Source organism: Chelonia mydas, chromosome 10, assembly GCF_015237465.2.
Source record: "Chelonia mydas isolate rCheMyd1 chromosome 10, rCheMyd1.pri.v2, whole genome shotgun sequence".
NCBI classification, from domain to species: Eukaryota; Metazoa; Chordata; order Testudines; family Cheloniidae; genus Chelonia; species Chelonia mydas.
This window is the reverse complement of record NC_051250.2, coordinates 35,185,461-35,205,581: the sequence shown is the minus strand read 5'-3', so window position 1 is coordinate 35,205,581 and position 20,121 is coordinate 35,185,461. Positions and strand designations below refer to the sequence as shown.

The 20,121-nt window shown below is 43.1% G+C and overlaps 1 protein-coding gene and 1 long non-coding RNA gene across 8 annotated transcripts in view; one reads left to right on the top strand and one right to left on the bottom strand.

Annotated features, from left to right (window-relative positions):
* Window positions 1-1,502: 1,502 nt before the first annotated feature.
* PIGQ (phosphatidylinositol glycan anchor biosynthesis class Q) overlaps window positions 1,503-20,121 on the bottom strand; it is a 41,340-nt gene continuing 22,721 nt past the window's right edge. For all 7 annotated transcript variants that reach the window (XM_037911311.2, XM_043523789.1, XM_037911308.2 and 4 more), the window contains 7 exons: window positions 18,452-18,578; window positions 17,083-17,236; window positions 14,352-14,463; window positions 12,773-12,853; window positions 11,617-11,731; window positions 7,496-7,557; window positions 1,503-2,767 (listed from right to left, as the gene is read on the bottom strand). In XM_037911311.2, coding sequence (XP_037767239.1) covers window positions 2,615-2,767; window positions 7,496-7,557; window positions 11,617-11,731; window positions 12,773-12,853; window positions 14,352-14,463; window positions 17,083-17,236; window positions 18,452-18,578 — 804 coding nt within the window. In that variant the 3' untranslated portion in view covers window positions 1,503-2,614. The remainder of the gene's footprint in view (window positions 2,768-7,495; window positions 7,558-11,616; window positions 11,732-12,772; window positions 12,854-14,351; window positions 14,464-17,082; window positions 17,237-18,451; window positions 18,579-20,121) is intronic.
* Window positions 2,794-17,636, top strand: LOC119567226. Its single transcript, XR_005227143.1, has 3 exons — window positions 2,794-2,809; window positions 10,412-10,529; window positions 17,620-17,636. It is a non-coding gene; the product is annotated as an uncharacterized LOC119567226 (long non-coding RNA).

The following is a 20,121-nucleotide window of genomic DNA, read 5'->3' as shown; positions in this document are numbered from 1 at the left end:
TTTTAGAGAACGTCTTAAACAAATATTTATGCAAGCAAATTTGTTTTTTCAGCTCATGCCTGTGGATGCAAAGGTGAAGGCTGAATTCTGAGGCTATGTCTACACTGGCAGCTTGGGGTGTGATTCCCAGCTTGCGTATATATACTTGGGCTAGCGTGCCAAAAACAGTAATGTAGCCACAGTAGCACAGGCAGCGGTGGCATGGGCTAGCCGCCCTGAGTACTTACTCATGGGATCTGGGTGGGTTTGTACTCAGGACAGCTACCCCGTGCTGCCGCTTGCTGCTGCCCATGCTACCACAGCTACACTACTATTTTTAGTGGACTAAGTCTCATTGAGCTAGCGCAAGTATGTCTACGTGAGCTGGGAATTACACCCGTAGCTCCAAGTAGAGACCTAGCCTTAATGAAGATTTTAACCTACATGTACACCAGTGTAACAAGTGCTTACTCACCCAGAAAGAGCTCAAAGCATATTACCTATATGAGGACAAATCCTCCTCCCTCCTGCCTCAAGCCCATGTAACCAGGCTGAACACCATGATGGGACAAAAGATCACTCACCCACCACTGCCCTTCTTGACGTCTGATTTGTGTCCATTTATTTTTTTGTGTAGAGACTGTCCAATTTGGCCAATGTACATGGCAGAGGGACATTGCTGGCACATGGTGGCATATATCACATCACATATATATGCCATCATGTGCCAGCAATGCCCCTCTGCCATGTACACTGGCCAAACCAGACAGTCTCTACGCAAAAAAAAAAACAAAAAAAAAACCCACAAATCAGATGTCAAGAATTATAACATTCAAAAACCAGTCAGAGAACACTTCAACCTCCCTGGACACTCAATTACAGACTTAAAAGTGGCAATTCTTCAACAAAAAAACCTTCAAAAACAGACTCCAACGAGAAACTGCAGAACTGGAACTAATTTGCAAACTGGACACCATCAAATTAGGCCTGAATAAAGACTGGGAGTGGATCAGTCATTACACAAACTAAAAACCTACCTCCCCTCCCCCCCATAGTGTTACTCACACCTTCTTGTCAGCTGTTTGAAATGGGCCACCCTGATTACCACTACAAAAGTGATTTTTCCTCCTGCTGATAATAGCCCACTTTAATTGAATTGTCTCATTAGAACTGGTAAGGCAATCCCCATCTTTTCATGTTCTCTGTATATATATCTTCCTACTGTATTTTCCACTCCATGCATCTGATGAAGTGGGTTTTAGCCCACGAAAGCTTCGCCCAAATAAATTTATTAGTCTCTAAGGTGCCACAAGTACTCCTCGTTGTTTTCACCACCAATGTAATGCAGCCACCTCTGGAATGCAACCTGGCAACAGTGCACAGCAACCCTACATATCCCGTTTAGGACATGGGAAGTGACTGTTGTACACCTAGGCACAGTGTACTTACACATCTGTATACAGTCTCTATTTTAAACTACAAAAATGTATGTGTTAGGTACATACTAAAGAATCTACTCCCTGGCCAACACATTAATGTATTTCCCATTCGGGTTAATAGGAGGAACACTTTGAAAGGGGAACAGACACCATAATGTGTATGTACTTAAAATCTGACAGAGAAAGAGACCATTGTTTTCATTGTGATCTGGAGGTTAGTACCGTAAGCAAGAAAAGTATTCTTAAGAAATGGGGTCTACATTTTCCAAAGCAACTAGTAGTTTTAGAGGCCGATTTTGTGAGCCGTTACAGGGTCTGGACTGTCCAAAAATCAGGCTCCTTTAAAGGGTCTCAGATTGGGCACTGAGAAACAGACGCATCCAACATCACTAGTCCATTAAGAATATTTAGGCCAAAGATGATTTTTTGTGGTGAAACCCTACCTCTGTCTGTCCCTGCTGTAAATGGTGGGTTAGGCATGGTCCCAGAGCAGTGTGTGTTTTCTGGCCTCCATGCTACATTTTTTCTATGCTCACCCTTGCTATGGTGCTGCAGTGGGATAAAGCCAATTCTACTACCAAAGAAAAAGCAATGGGACAAATGGGACAGCTACATACCAGTACTGTTTCCAAGCTGACCATCCAGTTTGGGAGCATGCATTTGATGAATTGGCTTGAACACATGAATTTGAAAGGTCCAGAATACCTGGATGTAATAATCCACCTCAGCGTTTTGGCTTTAATCACCCTCAGGTCCCAGGGCAGCTTTAATATGGCCCCATGAACTTACATAGAAAGACTAACAGACCATCAGGCCAATCAGGAGCTATTCCCTGGCTTACATGGTATGCTGCTGTGGAGAGGCACTGAAGGGTTAAACCTCTGGCCCCTAGTGCTGCCAGGCAGGAACAGTGTAATCTAGGGTGGAATAACACTTCATTAACAGAGAACAGCCTGGAAACCAAGTCAGCTGGATGGGGCCATATAGGAAGGGGAAAGCTGAAGGAGATTATATAAAAACACTCCCATTTAAAATGAAGCCCCTCCTCGCACATTACCAAAGTCTCAGCAGAGGATTTGACAGTATTGTCCCAGCTAGCAGCTGCTGGGTCCAGGCTCACTGGGCCTGGGAGCCGTGAGTGGGTTTGAACGGTGGTTTTTGGCTCATTCTTTCAGGCCTGGCTCATTTGCTTCCCTTTAGTCCTGCTTCTCCCCTTTATGCTTCCAAGGGTAGATCAGCTCTCCAACAAACAGCTTCTTGCACAGAGAGCTCCAGGAATCCTTAGGGTAACAAGCATAGGTTGGGAGCCTGTACGTCTGCACCACGCTGCCATAGGACAGAGGATTTATCTGGAAGTAGAGAAGGAAGAGGGACAATGGCAATGAAAACAGGTGATGGTGTGAACAATGAGGAGAGTAAGGGTGCGTGTGTGTGTGCGTGCAATTCTTTCTGCCTTTGTACCATCACATTAATGCTCTATTAGAATCTCCCAACTATACTGCTGCACACAAATGGGTTACAAGAGTTTGTTGGCTATGTAAGAATTCTTTTTTCTTCTATAGCACTTTCCACCTGCGGATCTCAAATGAATTTAGCCTCACAATCTCTCTGTGGGGAAGGAATTGTTACCCTCATGTTACAGATAGGGAAACAGAGGCACAGCCCAAGTCATAAGCCTGGTTTTAGAGCACTGCTAAGGTTTCATCAATCTGACACAATGAAACTGTACTGTAACCATGTCCACAGACATGGCATTCAATAGAATACTCTTTTGGGGACACATTTTTACAGCACTTCTGTGGAATATACCAGTAAGATTAATTATTGGCTCAATTCTGCAAGAGGCTGAGCACTGTGGCACCAATCCAGCAATGCATGTACGCATATACTAAACTCAGCACCTATTTCACCTTTTTCAACCTCAAGTCCAATTAGAACTGGATGCACGCCACAGAACATTTCACATGACTAGTCAGTAACATTTTAAAATTAACTCTCTTCAGCTGGGTTCACATCTCTTTCGTATTTGCTTTGTACCAATTGCTAGTGAATGAGTTCACTGGTAGACATGTTCATGGAAAAATAATTTTAAGTGAATACTGAGCAGATTCACAGGAAGCGAGGTTTGAATTTGTCAAGATGAGCATTTGTAGCAGAAATTGAAGAGCTGTGCTCATCCAGTCAGGGAACAGAATCATACTATGTGATTTGTCTGTCTAACCAAAATAACTAATGCAGCTCAAATTTCAAATACTCTCAATCTCCAGACCAATAATTAATCACTTAAGTTATTGGAGAGTAATTCTGAATAGATTCAATTTGTTCAAGATCGGGGCCACAAGGAATCTGCCAAAAGAAAAAGAAATAAAATTTGAATTACTTTGTTACTAGCTAGTCACCCAGCTTCATTCACATGGTTAAATCTTAGATGGAAACAGGTCCATTTGCGGGGGACGACAAGGGACTGTTGCTAGAGAAGTGAGGCCACTGACTATTTGGACACAACATTCCTATGCCCATTTAGTTGAAATGTATATCTGTGTGGAGGACTGGTGGCATAGGAGTGAATTTCACTTACTGAGAGATAAGAAATGGCTTTCAACCCAGCACAGCACAACTGTGTCTTACTGTCATGTTTTAAATTAAAAAAAACAACAGTTTTGTTAGGGAAGTTGCTGTCGTGAGTTCCTTTTATACAATCTCTGTAGTTCAAGGCTGTATAAGCTGATAAAATATACCTCCCTTGTTTCATAATGGAATTGTTCCCTTTTCCCTTCCTCTTTCGCTTAACCCTTTGCAAACAGGTTGTTGTTGAAAAGGAAATTTCTGGGTGAATGTATAGAGAGGGATCAAAGTTGTAAAGGAGTCAATTCTTCTAGATCCCCTTTTATATAACTTGGCTGCACGAAAATCAGGGAAGCCAATAGCTGGTAGCCAGGAGTATTTTTTGATATGTTTACAGAACACATTATTTTAAAACCCAGGTTAAATACTAAGTTGCATAGTGCTTTTGGGAGTGAATTAAACAGCAATGGAATCTTCCTGCCCTCACCAATATACTTGTATTTGGATTCTACATTCTGACGACACTGAACTTTTTTTTTTAAAATAAAAAACCAATCGTTTGCTGAATCCCAAGGAAAGTAAACATCCTCATAAACCAGCTGCAGAGACCGCCCAATTCAGATCAGTCTACAAATCGTTTTTATTTCATCCTGACATTGTCATATGTTTCTGATCGGCTGTCACCTAGATCAGCTTAGTGCCCAGAGACAGGGAGAATCTTCAATCATCCAGGTCTTATCTTTTGTACATGTGCACACAATTATACACACACACAAACTTCCTCCCCTTTGGCACGGTGGGGGGAAGCATCGCTCTGCAGGGTAACGAGGCACATGGGGATAATGGGGAGGTGACACAAGGCAAGCCTATCATGGAAGCTGGGGACAGAAATAGCATGAGTTGTTACACAGAGCTCAGTGTATCACTGTGAGAATTTTAATCTGTGTCAAAATAGGTTTTCCAGATTTTCATGCTGCAAATCCTGATCTGATAGTGGTAAGGCCCACTGGATTTCTGAGACAGGCCTGCCTGGCATTACTGCCCCCACACTGCAACAGAAAGCCACCTTTACTGTATGCTGACCTTTGAGGGAGGGACCAGGATATAGAGGGTCTGTGTATCCAGGCCCTTCTGAACCTCTCGATACAATATATGGTGCCACACACTAGGAAGATTCCTTTCTGTGATGGGCCTATTGATCAAGATCTTATTGTACTCATCAACTAACTCCTTTATCCCTTTAACCTGGAGCAGCCACCACCATGCCACTAGAAGAAAAGGAGTACTTGTGGCACCTTAGAGACTAACCAATTTATTTGAGCATAAGCTTTCGTGAGCTACAGCTCACTTCATCGGATGCATTCAGTGGAAAATACAGTGAGGAGATTTATATACACACAGAACATGAAAAAATGGGTGTTATCATACACACTGTGAGGAGAGTGATCACTTAAGATGAGCTATTACCAGCAGGAGGGGGTGGGGGAAGAAAACCTTTTGTAGTGATAATCAAGGTGGGCCATTCCCAGCAGTTAACAAGAACGTCTGAGGAACAGTGGGGCGGGGGAATAAACAAGGGGAAATAGTTTTACTTTGTGTAATGACTCATTCACTCCCAGTCTCTATTCAAGCCTTAATTAATTGTATCCAGTTTGCAAATTAATTCCAATTCAGCAGTCTCTCCTTGGAGTCTGTTTCTGAAGTCTTTTTGTTGTAATATTGCAACTTTTAGGTCAGAGATCGAGTGACCAGAGAGAACAGACTCCAAGGAGAGACTGCTGAATTGGAATTAATTTGCAAACTGGATACAATTAACTCAGGCTTGAATAGAGACTGGGAGTGGATGAGTCATTACACAAAGTAAAACTATTTCCTCATGTTTATTCCCCACCCCACCCCCCACTGTTCCTCAGACGTTCTTGTCAACTGCTGGAAATGGCCCACCTTGATTATCACTACAAAAGGTTTTCTCCCCCCCCCCCCCCCCTGCTGGTAATAGCTCATCTTAAGTGATCACTCTCCTTACAGTGTGTATGATAACACCCATTTTTTCATGTTCTGTGTGTATATAAATCTCCTCACTGTATTTTCCACTGAATGCATCCGATGAAGTGAGCTGTAGCTCACGAAAGCTTATGCTCAAATAAATTGGTTAGTCGCTAAGGTGCCACAAGTACTCCTTTTCTTTTTGCGAATACAGACTAACACGGCTGCTACTCTGACACCATGCCACTATAACCATTGCGGCCACATCCTCAGCCCCACCATATTGCCTTGCATCTCTCCAGTGGCACAAAGAGAGCAGAAACTGTGCACACCTTCCCTGTGGGGGAGATCCCTGTGAGCATAGTCAAAGCAGCTGGCTCTTATGCCATCCCTTGGCCCCAGCAAAGGAAACAGGCAGTATGGTCAGAGCATGCTCTAGTTCTGCTATAGCCACCTCATGGATGGTACCTGGAGAACTGTTGCCAGCTGGTGCAGATCAGACTAGCTCCAGGCTGCTCTATCTTATTTGGAGATGCAAATAGGAGTTAAAGCAGGCGTGGAACCAGGTGAAAGTATAGATGAGCTGTACTTGACTTCTCGATGGCCCCCCTTCTACTGGAACAAGTGGATCTCAGCTGCAGCAAAGAAACTGGCCCACTGGTGTCAAAGTCTTGCTTCTTGCTATTCTACTGACCAGCAGACTGTACTGCAAGAATGTATTAGCTCTGCAAATAGTGACCAGGAAATGGAGGCCCCACAATTGCTCCTGCATTTGTAATGAGAAATTATCCGCTGCCACCATGTCAGCCCATTTTCAGAAAAGCCTTCCTGGAACATCTATTCCTCAGAGGGTGGAAAATGTAAGATTTGAAAGACAGCAAGGAAGAGACTCCTCCCCTCAGCTCATCACAGAGCAATCCCGAGATGAAACTTGGGAACAGTTTCACAAGGCACCCACCCTTCTTTTCCTGTCTACAATGAACAAAGCTGACTGGTGCATTAAGTAGCTCACGCTTCTCAGCTCATCTGGAAGGGAAGGCCCTCTTACTAGAGCTGGGTTTTGGTTCTCCTTAACTGTTTCCCACTCTGGTTGAGTGTGGCCAGTCTTTTTTGCCTCTCTCAAGGCACAGCATTTATTAAAGCACAGCTGCAGACCACATGGCAGTGAGATAATGCTAATCACAGAAGTGATGGACCATCATTACTCACAACTATTCAAGTTTCATTTTGTAACATACAGAATGCTGCTTCTTATGTATAATGCTTCATTAGAAGCCAACCCGATGAACACAAAAGCAAGGCACACTAACTAGGAGTGACAGACTGCAGCACCGAGGTCAAATATACTTCCCCCCACCTCTATATCCCAGAACTCCACTGAAACTTTGGAGATGCTTTTCCCTAGAATTCCATCTTGAGAGAGCTATCAGAACTCTTTCTAAAGGAGTCAGAATCCTAGGGACAGTTCTGCTGGCAATCCTGTAGCAGAGGACATAACTGTGAGCACTAAGCAGCCTGTGGTTTACCTGCATTAAGAGTCGAAGGGGTTTTCCAGCCTTCTGTTCAAGGACTCTGAACTTCACGCCAGCTGAAAAAACAAACAAAGAACCACGATGGAGGAGAACAATCTCCATTCTCTACTTGGATCAATGAGTTGAAAGGGATTTCCTAAAAGTCACACAAGACAGCAAGCCTGGGGATTATGGCAAAGGAACTATAATGATCTATATTTGCTCCCAGCATTCCAGCAGAAAAGGGGAATGCTCTACCCCATGTAAATGAGAGACAGAAAACTCTCCTTTAGTCATTTTTCATATGGCTACTGTACATGTATACGTCTCCCTTCTGCTTTCAGACTAAATGGGGGTAGGCCTGTGATAGTGGATGACACAAAGACATTTGAGTAAATTCAAAACATTCAATGACTATTGATCACAACGAAGGCATTCATACATTTTCAGCATGCTATTAACTGCTGCAGCTGCCACTCCAGTTTTCACTTTTGTATTCCCTCCAGGGCTCACTAAATCTCACAGTACCTTAAAGTCAGACAGGGAAGATGGTGGATCCAAGCTATGACATATTCTACATAACAATGCTTAACGTAACATTTAAAAGAGGGAGAATACAGTATTTTTCACTTTATAGAGGGGCCTTTCATTGGAGATTCTCAAAACACTTCCTGCAGAACACCCCTACAAAGCAGGTCTATATTATTATCCCTTTTTACAGATGGGGAAACTGAGGCACAGAGCGCTGAAATGACTTGTCCAAGGTCAGTTGTAGAATCAAAAATAAAACCCTTTATATAAGTACTTATATGGCCCCATCACCGTAGTATTTAAGTGCATCCCAAATTTTTTAAAAACAAAAATAATCTCTCCCCCTTCTTAATCTTTAGATTAGGTTAGTGTGTGTGTGTGTGTATGTATAGAAATTAAGGGAAAGCTAAGTCAAAGGAGTATGACGTTTAAGTTCTGCAATTGGTGAGGCCTGTGGTCATTCTTGTCTCTTGTCGGAGTGAATTCCCTAGTCTAAAGTCCAGCTCCTGTGTAAAGCAGAATTTACACAGCAACTGGACCTTAGAATGGGGAATTCACTCTCCACATGAGCCTCCCCTATAGGATCACAGTTTCACTGTTCCAGTGGAAGGTCAATGTTGTGGAAGGTCATGGTGATGGAGGGAGAGGTATTTCGCACGTAGCAATGGCCAATCCCATGAGGCACTTTAAATATCAGGACAGAGACCTTGAACTGGATTCTGGATTAACTGGGGAACCAGCGTAAAGCAAAGCACCAGGGTGATGCGTTCTGGTGATCTGTGTTGCTAAGTAGACAGGCTTCCACATTTTGTAGCCTGTGGCTTCATTCCCAGATGTAATGAGTTGCAGTAATCAAGCCTGGCGGTCATGAATGAATGGATTGTTATGGGCAGATCTCTATCCAATAGGATGGAGCACACTCTTCTGGCCAGACACAGATGGTAGTGGACATTTTTTGTTACCATGACTACTTAGGCATTCAACAGTACCAAGGAATCCAAAAGGACCCCAAGGCTGGGGACTTAAGAAATTTGAGGGCAGATTCCCTTGACAGTGCAGAGCATTATAGAGGAGGCAAGATCTTTGAAGCACTTCCCTCTGCCAGCCAGCATCACCTCAGTCTTGTCTGGGTTCAGCTCAAGTCAGGAACTCGTCATCCATGTGTTTATTCCGGTCAGTCATTGATGAAAGCTGGGAAATGATGCTGTTTACATTTGTCACAAAGGAGATGTAGAACGGGGTGCCATCTGCTGGCACTTCAGCCCATGTTGCCTCAATGGCTCCCAGTGGTTTCATATAGATGGTGAATAATACCAAGTAGAAGACTGAGCCCTGTGGGTGTTAGCAGGTGAGGGCTCTGGAGAAGGAAGAACGGTTGCTCATAGTGACGTTCTGCGTTCAGTCTGACAGGATGTATCTGAGCCATTTCAGGGCACTTCTATTCATGCCAGCAACTTATTTGAGATGGGACAGGAATGATCAAATAGTATCAAATGCTGCAGAGAGGATGAGCAGAGCAAGAACACTTGAGCTTCTCCTGCCTGAATGCCAGGCTGGACCGTGAAGAACTTGCCAAAGGTCACACAGCAGGTCAGTGGCCGAGCCAGAAACAAAACCCAGTTTCCTGACTCTCAGTGCAGTGCCTCACCCACTACATAATGCCACCTTCAAGAGAAAAACTGTTCTAACCCCAGACTGCAGCATATCTACCCTAACTCAGGACAGCTTGCTTCAGTCTGTCTCTCTTTTGTCACTGCTGGGAGTACAGCTCTCTTGGCTAGAGGACTACAGATTTGATAGATTTCCAGGTGGTTTTATAAAAACATTTAACTTTAGGTGTGTAGGAGTAAGATCTATAGACTCCTAACCTATGGATTGATCATTACCCATCTACACTTGTTTAGGTGACATGAATACCAGAGTTTTGTCAATTCAGAGTCTAAGCCAAGGAAATCAGAGGCCAGATGTCAGGACTGAACTGAGCTGCAGTTAAACACCTCACTAAATCCTCAGTGATAGTAAAGTAATAAATTCAGAGTGTTGAAACAACCTTCATGATCTTTCCAAGGTGAAAAAAGCAATACCATTGGGATAGGACTCTGTAATTGGTGACAGAAACCAAGCAGGAAGGAAATGAAAGAACGCTTGTTCTTGAAGAGCTATCTCTGCTTTGAATTTTGATCAGATCCTTTCTCTCCCTACCTCTCTCAGATAAAATGTTCCTGTTCTGGGTTGGGGGTGGTCAGAGACCATGGAAACTCTAAAAGATGTCCTCCCATGATGTCCCTCCTGAACAAGGGTCCTAATATATTTTCATTTTCCTTCATCTTGAAGGCCGGATGGTATCATAGAGAAGTTATTTATCTATTATTTATCAATATCAACATGATTTCCTTCCAGCTAATCACTTGCAGTTTACTGGACAACTTTCTTCAGCTGCATTTCCTGTCCCACAAAGACAGCTCCTATAGATCAAGAACTTCCTGCAACTCAATACATGGAGACCTACTGACAACAGGTACTGGAAAGCAACATTGTTGGTAGCATTCCCCACGTTCGCTCCCAAAGCTGAACCTGGCATATCTCCAGCAGAAAAGGCCACTATCATCAGCCTCGGGCTTCCTTCCCATTTGATGACTGGCCTTGGTTCGGTGATGATCAAGCTCTTCACACTGTTTCTTGCTTTTAGAACTCTGTGCTTCATATTCTTAAACTTGGTTGGGGCTTGTGGTTTAGCCTGCTTGATTTAAATTGGTTGAGCTCTCTCTGTTTTCAGCTAACCCCATTTCAGTGCAATCCTTTAGCCTGGTCCCAAAAATGGCTGTCAAATAGTGGCTTGGCAGAAAGTAACTTTGAAATGGGGACAGGTTAACCTCAAAAAGGTGGATGTTTATCGGAATGCATCCAGTGAAGTGAGCTGTAGCTCACGAAAGCTTATGCTCAAATAAATTTGTTAGTCTCTAAGGTGCCACAAGTACTCCTTTTCTTTTTGCAGATACAGACTAACACAGCTGGTACTCTGAAACCTGTCAGAGTTTTTGAGTTCTGAAATTAAGCTAGAAACCACAGGTCAGATCCTTAGCTAATGCAAATCAGTATAACTCCACAGAAGTCAATGCAACCTGAGGATCCAACTTTTCTGAAGAACAGATTCTCTTGAAGTCTATCTATACCTTGGTTCCCAGCTACACTGGGATGGGTGAAAATCAAAGAGAAAACCACAAGTTAACAACTTATCTGAATATCAGAGGATTTGAGGTTTGGACCAGACCCTGTTTACTTGACCCAGCTGGCTTATTCTGCTATAAATAAGATGAACTGATTTAAAAGCTATATAGTAGAATGGCACCTTTTGTTTCAATGTTCTTTATAACGTTGCCTATGACTCAGCTTTAGCGTCACATTAGTTTCCACTGACTTTATCATCAGGCGTCGCAGGATAACTGGTTAATAGTATTGACAAGTGCATGGATTTTGCATTAGGAACCTGAGTACTTTTCAGGCACCCTGCCTCTTTCAGTGCAATAAGCTACCTGTGCATTAGATCAAGCCCACTCACAATACCACTGTGAATGCAGAAGCCTGCGTGGTGGTGTAGGACCAACCTGCAAGTCTGTAGGATCTGCAGAGCCGAAGGATGACTGAATAAAGGGGCAGAGAGTCAATGAGGTCCACGAGCAGATGGATCAGGCCCTGCACAACCACCACCAGCAGACGAAGCTAAAAAGAAACAGTTAGTTATGTAAACAGGCAGGACTGAAGTAAGCAGTTGGGCTAACAATATCAGAAGGGACTAGTGATTTGGGGGGCTTCAAGTTGTGGATGCTCACCACAAGGCATCTTCAAGGGGTCAGATTTTCAGAAAGTGCTAAGCACCCACCCTGTCAGAGTCAGGCTCCTTAAGAATCTTGCCTTAAGTCTATAACAGTAACCTTGGTGCCAGTGGCAAAAACGTGGTATACTCTACTTTCAGATAATGGGCCAGCATATCAAAGGCTGATGTGGGGAGTTCAGGCTTCTGTTTTCAATAGCATCCCTCGCTCTGTCTAAAAGCTGCTGGCAAATAGGTGCAAACCCTTGTCTCTAGAAATAGCTTGCTGGTGACTGAAGAATCCCTTTATAGAGCATTTAAGCAGGAGCACACCAGTTAGAAATGAGTTCCCTGCTTAGTATCCTCACACAGCCCCTCACCGTCGCTGATTTGAGCACCTCCTTTTGTCATACTATCAATCATTTTTTCTCTCAAACTCATTTGAGTCCTGTACTATTTTTACCCTTCTCCCTTTCAAAAGAGAGGCTAAAATTATGTGAAGGTTCCAGCTCTTAGCGGAAAAATGTGCATCCATGTCTCAAATCGGACTGGTCAGATTGGAAAAAGAGTCCGATTCCCTCCCTGCAAAAGTCTTGCCAAGTAGATTTTAATGGAAAAGGTTAATTTCCAGATGGAAAAGTTCTGGGTCAAACCAGAGGTGCAGCCACCCCAGTAAATGGGAGGGAAAGATTAAATATGGCTCCAGGGAAAGACAGTGGAGCAGTTTGTCCTGATGACTTTAATTTTCTGGGAATTCCCTTCAGAGAAACACAAGTGTGTATCCTGAATTCCATCTGCTTGATCCACATTGCCTTGTGGGCAAGAACCCTTCCTGGGACAGTCATAGGAATATATTTGTATGGGGATGGGGGAAAATGACTAGGAATCTTTTTTATACTTCACTCACATACGTAGATGAGATATGACCATCTCTAAGGGTTGAATCTTACCAGGGTAAACACCAAGTAATACAGTGCAGTTGTGGGCAGAAGAAACAGCAGGATTGTAAATAACAAAGTGCCAATGAATAACTGGGGAAAAAAGACACAATAAACTATTGTTAGTTGAGTACTGGCACAAGAAATTTAGATAGTATTAAGTGGTTAGACTGTGGGCATGTGGAAGATTCTCAATACCCCTCTCCCCACGCCATTGCTTCTGAGCCCATCTTGTTGGTGAATAATACTTAATTACTCGGAATACTTCCAGTGATCCCGCCTCCAATAAATGCCTGGCATATATCAACATAGCTCCAACCTGACTCTTTAGCTCTAGATTACATTTTCCATAACAGAGAGGATACAGGATAATAATGCATCATCATTTCTTCAGTATAGTATCCAGAGGGTCCTTCCCCAGAGGCAGATCCACATCATGGATTTAAGCACATAACCAGAAATACACTATAACTCACTCCTGGCCAACTTCTAGTTTACAGCTGTTTTTTTTCAAATAAAGGCTCCTCTCTCATCCCCCACCTTTACTTAGCAAAATCATCATGTATTAGCATCTCAGAAAGTCTTTTCACGTCTGTGCTTTGAAAGTCTGTTCCCACAGAAGCCAATGACAAAACTCCCACTGGCTTCAATGTCAGCGGGATGAGGCTCTTAGCGCCAAATCCATTATCATCAATATACAATGAGCTAGAACCCTGCTGTAGCGCACACAGCCTTTCTGACCCTGACGTTCTTATTTTCCTGTCACTGCGGAAAAGAGGAAAAAGTAGCTCCTCTAGTTTTGTATAAGAGGCTTAAGATTATCTGTTGCAATTCACTGAGATGCACTGGTCCTGGAAGCTACCAAATAGCACTTCAGCAGAGATTACAAATGCAAGATTGGAAGCTGTAATGAAGCTAGCCACTCTCTCAGTGTGTTTATCATTGTACCTGGAATTCTCAAGCTCAAGGTAAGTGAAAATATAAAATAGTGTGCCAAGCAGCTTTTTTATTCAGGGCCATTTAAATTATTCTTTTAAAATCAGGCCAGAGAAGCCTGGCTCTGACCAACTTTCATGTTGTTTCCGTGGCATTTTAGAGTTTAAAAAGCAGATTTACACTATTCCAGAAAATTTTTTTCTACATGCTGGTGAAAATGTGTGGGCCAAGCTCCAACCCAATGTGAATTAAATAGGGTCTTTTAATAGAAACATTAAGAAGCATGTTACTATGGCAACACTGCTGGGCACCACTATAATTATTTAAATTGTCTCCCTCCCACATATCCACTCCTCTACCCTTACCCTGAGAGGTGGTGAGCATCTGCAATTCTCACTGACATTGCTACGACTGCTCAGCACCTCACAGGATCAGTTCCCTTGAATATGGGGAGGAATGGATTTGGGGTACAGCAGATGTAGCCAAGAATTTGCTTGAGGAGCCATGTAGACAACTTGCCAAGAGCTGTACTCAATTTGGATATAATTGAGCAGTTGGTGGTCTGTATCCCAATATTAAATGAGGCAAGATCAGGTCATGCTGCAGGATTTGTGGCCAGAGTTATCACAGCGCCTCCTTGACGCTCTGCCACTACCTGATCCAAGTCATAGGAGCAGGAATCCACCCGCTGTCTCAGGACATTCCACTTCTTCCCGCGGAACAGGCGCCAGAGAGATGACAAGCCATAGATCTTCAGGCAGTAGAGCCTGTGCAAAGGGGAGAATCACCACAAATTAGAACCAAGAGATCCCCACCTATACCACAAAGCAACTGCCATTGCAACACACACACACTCTCAGTTCAGCAGGGGCAGGATGTGAATCTAATGAAGTCACACAAATTCAAGGAGACAAAACACACTGGCCAAAGAGATAAAACAAAATATTGAATAGCTGCTCGTTCAGTGAGCAGTGTCCAGCCTGCGCACTGAATGAGACAGGGAAAAATAGCGGTTAGCACACTGGCCTAGGACTGGGGAGACCTGGGTTCAATTTCCTGCTCTGCCACAGATTTCCTGGGTGACCTTGGGCGAGACCCTTAGCTTTCCTGTGCCTCAGTTCCATCTGTACAATGGAGATAATTCTAGTTCCGTACCCCACAGGGATGTTGTGAGGATAGATACATTAAAGATTGTGAAATGCAATCTACTGATATCTGCTGATGAAAAGCACTATATAAGAGATAATAATTGATCATTAATAATAATTCCTATGTGAAGAGTTTATCCTAATGCATATGCACAAGGGTTCCACAGACAACCTTATTTCTGGCATTTCCTAACTTTGGAGTGCTTGACTTTGCAAACCTACTGTTCTTTTAGCATAGTTTTGTGAGTGCAATTAAAATATATAGTCAGTTAAAACACTAAACCACTATTGTGGAAATGGGGAAATCTTATAAAACAAAGGAAAACAGCTGAAAGGAGCATAAAGCATGAAGAGACTAGTATAATGCTACTAATGAGCTGGTAAAGCTCAGAACAGCACAGTAATCCATAGGCTACAGTGCTCCCAAGACAACTCAACCTTTGTGCACCAAATTCCTCTGATTGGTGCACACTTTTCTCATTCCTTTTACTAATACTGCACATGCCCAGTCCCAAGCAATCAATGACCTAATGTCAAGTGTCAACGACCTACCTGTCTGACATTGCCATACCTTCTGTGTCAATCTGTATATGTATTTCTGGTGTCATTTATTCACTATGTGGCTACCTTGGAACAGACCCCCAAGAACTCCATATTTCCTTGGCCAGTGAATTTGCCACTTAAATAGCATTCATTTGCTGCAGAAGTTTTCCTCCCAGCTGCTCAATTTCCAGGATTTTGTGGTAATTTAATTATTTGGGTATTTTGAGCTCACGGCCTGGTTCTCCCTCCCCACCACGGGTCATTCTCCACAGCTGAGTTAGTTTGATGCAGGCCTCACAAGGAAGTGTCTTGTGTAGCTATATTTCTAACAAGGATACATGAACCCTGCAGACTGGCATGCCAAAGCCCACAAGACAGAAGTGCTTGGCATGGACAGAGCTTCTGCCTTTTTCGCCCCCCCCCCCCAACCCTGTCCCCTCCCTAAGAGGAACAAAGCCCTTCATGCACTCCCTACAGCCAGAAGGAGAGACTTCAAGTAAAAGAGCTCTGTGGATGAGTTTCCTACTAGGCAATATTGCTATTAGTCCTAAGCTCTCTAATTGTAACAGTAAGATTCTTAAATTAGACGTCTCTCTACCTCTAACCATTCCCAGAATTACGTATGAGCTCTGCCTGGGCAGCCTCCTCTGAAATTCCTTCTGCCCTACACAATGTACTGTACCTCTAACCTCCCCACCGCCCTGCTGGGAAAATGCGGTCTCTATACTTATTAGGCAGGAGCTTCCCTATTTACTCCCTCCGTTATTTTGTCTCCTCTATAAAGCTGCTATTCTCTATCACAGTTTGTGATTTAAAGGATGCCCCCATGTTAATGTAGATCATAAGCAGAACATATTTTGTTTTGAATTCTTATTGCAAGAATAGCTCTGACATACCTAGTACAGAATGAAAAGGAGTACTTGTGGCACCTTAGAGACTAACCAATTGGTTAGTCTCTAAGGTGCCACAAGTACTCCTTTTCTTTTTGCGAATACAGACTAACACGGCTGTTACTCTGAAACCTAGTACAGAATGTGACACAAAAGGCAGAATGAGCATCAGCCATTTACACACATATCCTTGGCCTTCCCAGTTTGTACCCATTTCCCTGTGACCGTAAAGTGCACTTGGCCCTCTAGTGGGGCATAGGGGGTAATACAGCAGCAATTTAACCACAAATCGGGCAATCTGAGTGTTGCAGTTGAAAATCCAGACAGGTTACTCCACATGGATGCAATCCTCTGAAGCAAGGGAGAGGTAGGGGTGCCAGTTTTGGTTGAATGTATTTCTGGAGGTTTCATGACATGACATAATCTTTAATTCCTGGAGACTCCGGGACAATCCTGGAGGGTTGGCGACCCTAGGGCCTGGAGAGGTCACTTCTGGAGCAGCCTTAAACACAAGTTATCAGCTCAAATCTAGGACGCCTGGGCAAACTGATCTCTCTCATTCCACTCCTAAGCATAGTTTTACTTTTCTAACCGCCACTGTCGAAAGGGAGAAGACACTTATATCTAAGACACTTGGGATGCTTGTACAGCTCAATGCTGAGACTCAATCATTTGGACATAACTGGCCAAACTAATTTCTGCTTTACCCCTGTTAAATCAATGGGGTCACACCAGGGATCAACTAGGCCCAATATGATTTTTGGACTAGATATACTTGAGAAACAAACAGGTCAAATACACCCACCTGGCTCCATAGACATAGAAGCAGTAGATATGGAAGGTCAGGAGTGCAATGATGTCAGAGAGGATGGAAAGCGCTACAGTCAGGCCCAGACAGGCTGACAGGCCAACATACCAGAGGATCATCTCAATGAATGGAGACATCAGGTGGATATAGCCTGGTGGAAGTTGGAAGAGTAACACTGTACAAAGGGTATTTATTTGCTCTCCGGAGTCTCAGATAAAATGCTTGATGGCCTCAGCTTCTCTCTCCCCCACCCCTCACAGAATGTTGTTGCAGAGATCAGAATCAAGATCATATGAAAGTAAAAATAGCAAATTCTGTTAGACTGCCATCTTACATCTACAATGACTGGCAAATACCACCCATTTCCTTCCCGATCCTCTCAGCCCAGGTGTGTCTTAGTGAGACACATGAAAACCTGCTCAGCCTGTCCAGACAAGGTCATCTTGTTATTCCTTTATCCTCTGGGGGTAAATTTTTCAGGAACATACTAATCAATTACTGATACATTTTCACCAAAATTTCCTACTCCAACAGAAACCATCACAAAGGAGTTGTTGTGAAAATGGTCTGTGCAACATTTTTAGTGGCATGAAGCTTCTCTGATCATCATCAAGGTAGGGTGAAACCTTGGAAAACCAGAGCTCTGCTTCATTCATTAACAGACAGAGACAGTCACAGTTACTAAGGATTCTGTGTCCAACGTGGCTATTTTCCAACATAAAAAGTATCCTTATGACCAGTGAGATTCTGTTTCAAACTGGGGGGAAGAATGCAGTTAGAAGTGCTGTAAACTAAACTGAAGTCAGTTACAGGACAGGTCCTGTACTTCAACCCCCAAATAAAATTTCCCTACCACCACACTGTTGCACTACCCTTTGTAGGGCAGACAAAGTTTACAGGGGAACTTGGACCTACTCCTGGACACCGACCATCACTGCTACCAAATAAATTAGCTCCACTATGTCTCTTACTTTCTGCAAAGTAACTAGCTGAGCACTGTACTTATTTGCATCATTTCTGTTAAGGAAAAGTTAGCACATGTGACTCCATTTTGGTTTGGGGCCCACCATTGTCTAAAAGCAAGCACATCATGCACCAGGAGGAGTGTTCCTTAGATACTGCACGTGTCCTATCAGGTATAATTCGCAGCAGTTGTGTGCATGTCCTATCAGGTATAATTCATAACATTTCCCTGTGTGGATTCCATGAATCCAAATTTGGCTCACGTTCCCAGACCAGAAAGATTCAGAGACCAGTATGTCCTTGCAATACAAATTTTGATTCATTATACATCACTAGGACAATCTTAGACACTAGGGAGGGAGAAGTGAGAAGGAAAGATGAAAGGTTAAACAACTGCACTTACTAATCCACAGGTGAATGTGATAAAGGAAGAACCGGCCTAACACCTGGTCCAATGCCCGGTTCATTTTTAAACCGGCTGGCACTCCCATTAGCCACTGAAGCAGGTCCTGGAGCTCTTTGGCTATATGCTGCAACATAAGGAGACAAGCAATGTTAATTACACTATACGGGCACAACACTCCCCACGTGCACTGATAGCTTTGGAAAAATCTCACCATTCCTCTAAAATCTTTGGGGAAAAACTGTCTCAGAGGCATAAAAAATACTATAGGAGTTACATGAGAAATAGCATATACCTCACAATGAGCCAGCAAACCCTGTCTGAATCTTAAGATACCACCACCTAAGAGCAGGATCTCCTTAGAAGCCTTGTCAGAAATTAAATCACAGATTGTGCTTCTGACAACCCCTTTGCAGGGAGAAGAGCAACCTGGGTGATTTTCACAGAAGGCTCTCATGGGGTAATGATAACTCTTGAGAGCTGAGTAAGCAGGTTACCCAAAGTGACATATATTAGAGATGATCAAATAGTTAAGGTGGGTAGAGAAATCGGTCAGAGGAAGACTGCTATACAAATAGGCTGGGATTTTCAGGAGAGCTTGAGGCTATGTCTTCATTGACAATAAGGTGTGTAGTTATCCTGCTGTAAAAACACAGTAGAGACAAGGCACTTGTAGTGTTTCCCACAAGATAAATTAGGTGAGGTCAGCCATGGGAGGGGGACATAGGGCAGATCTCGGCTAGTAACCTCGCAGTAAACACTACAAGTGCCTTGTCTCCACTTTGTACAACAAGATAACTATCATGTTAGTTACCTTGATCTAAAAAAATATCTTTGTGCCGGTGAAGAGAAAGCCTAAGGGAGTTAGATGCCCAAATCACATACATAACAAAAATGAAACATATGCCTACAATAGTGGATTATGCAGGAGAATCTAGACTTGGTACCCAAGACTGATGGATTATGGACCTAATCTTCCAATGATGCATGTGCATGTCTTTTCATGTCTTTTCATCCTAGGGTCTCACAGACATTGCTGAATTTATAAACATAACAGCCACACATACTTTCCGTTTAGTAGCAGTTACAGGTTACATTTTCAACGTGAACATGGTTTTCCTTGCCATGGATTGTCTGTTCATCTCATCCACGCTCCTTTGCCCTCACATCCCTTAAAACACTCATTGCAAGCCAGGGCTGGCTCGTACCAATGAATCTGGCCCTCGTTGAGAAAGAAGTGCCAGATACTTTATAAATAGAACTCCGTTAATATTTAAAGTGTTGCAGCTGTAACTTAGCAAAAGTTTTTTTTTTAATTTTAATTAAATATTTAAATGTTTGAGAGCAGTCCTTCTGCAAGGTTGTTTTGTGGTACGGAAAATTACTGAAGTCCTTAGATGACTCCAGTTTGTAGTTAAATCCTGACTATTGCTGAGCATTCCTGCATTGTGTCATGGCTGTTGTTACTTTGTAGGGTTTGTACTTTGTAGGCCCTGGGGTTTAGCCTCTTGTGGGGTTTTTTTTTGCTGTTGGATGCTTTAGAGCCAATGGACAGCAAGAAGAAATAGACTAAAATACATGACTTTAAGAGTCCGATCCTCTAGGTGCAGTTGTTAATACTGAATGTGTTGGATATTAATAGATGAAATGTAGTGCATTACATGGAAGTC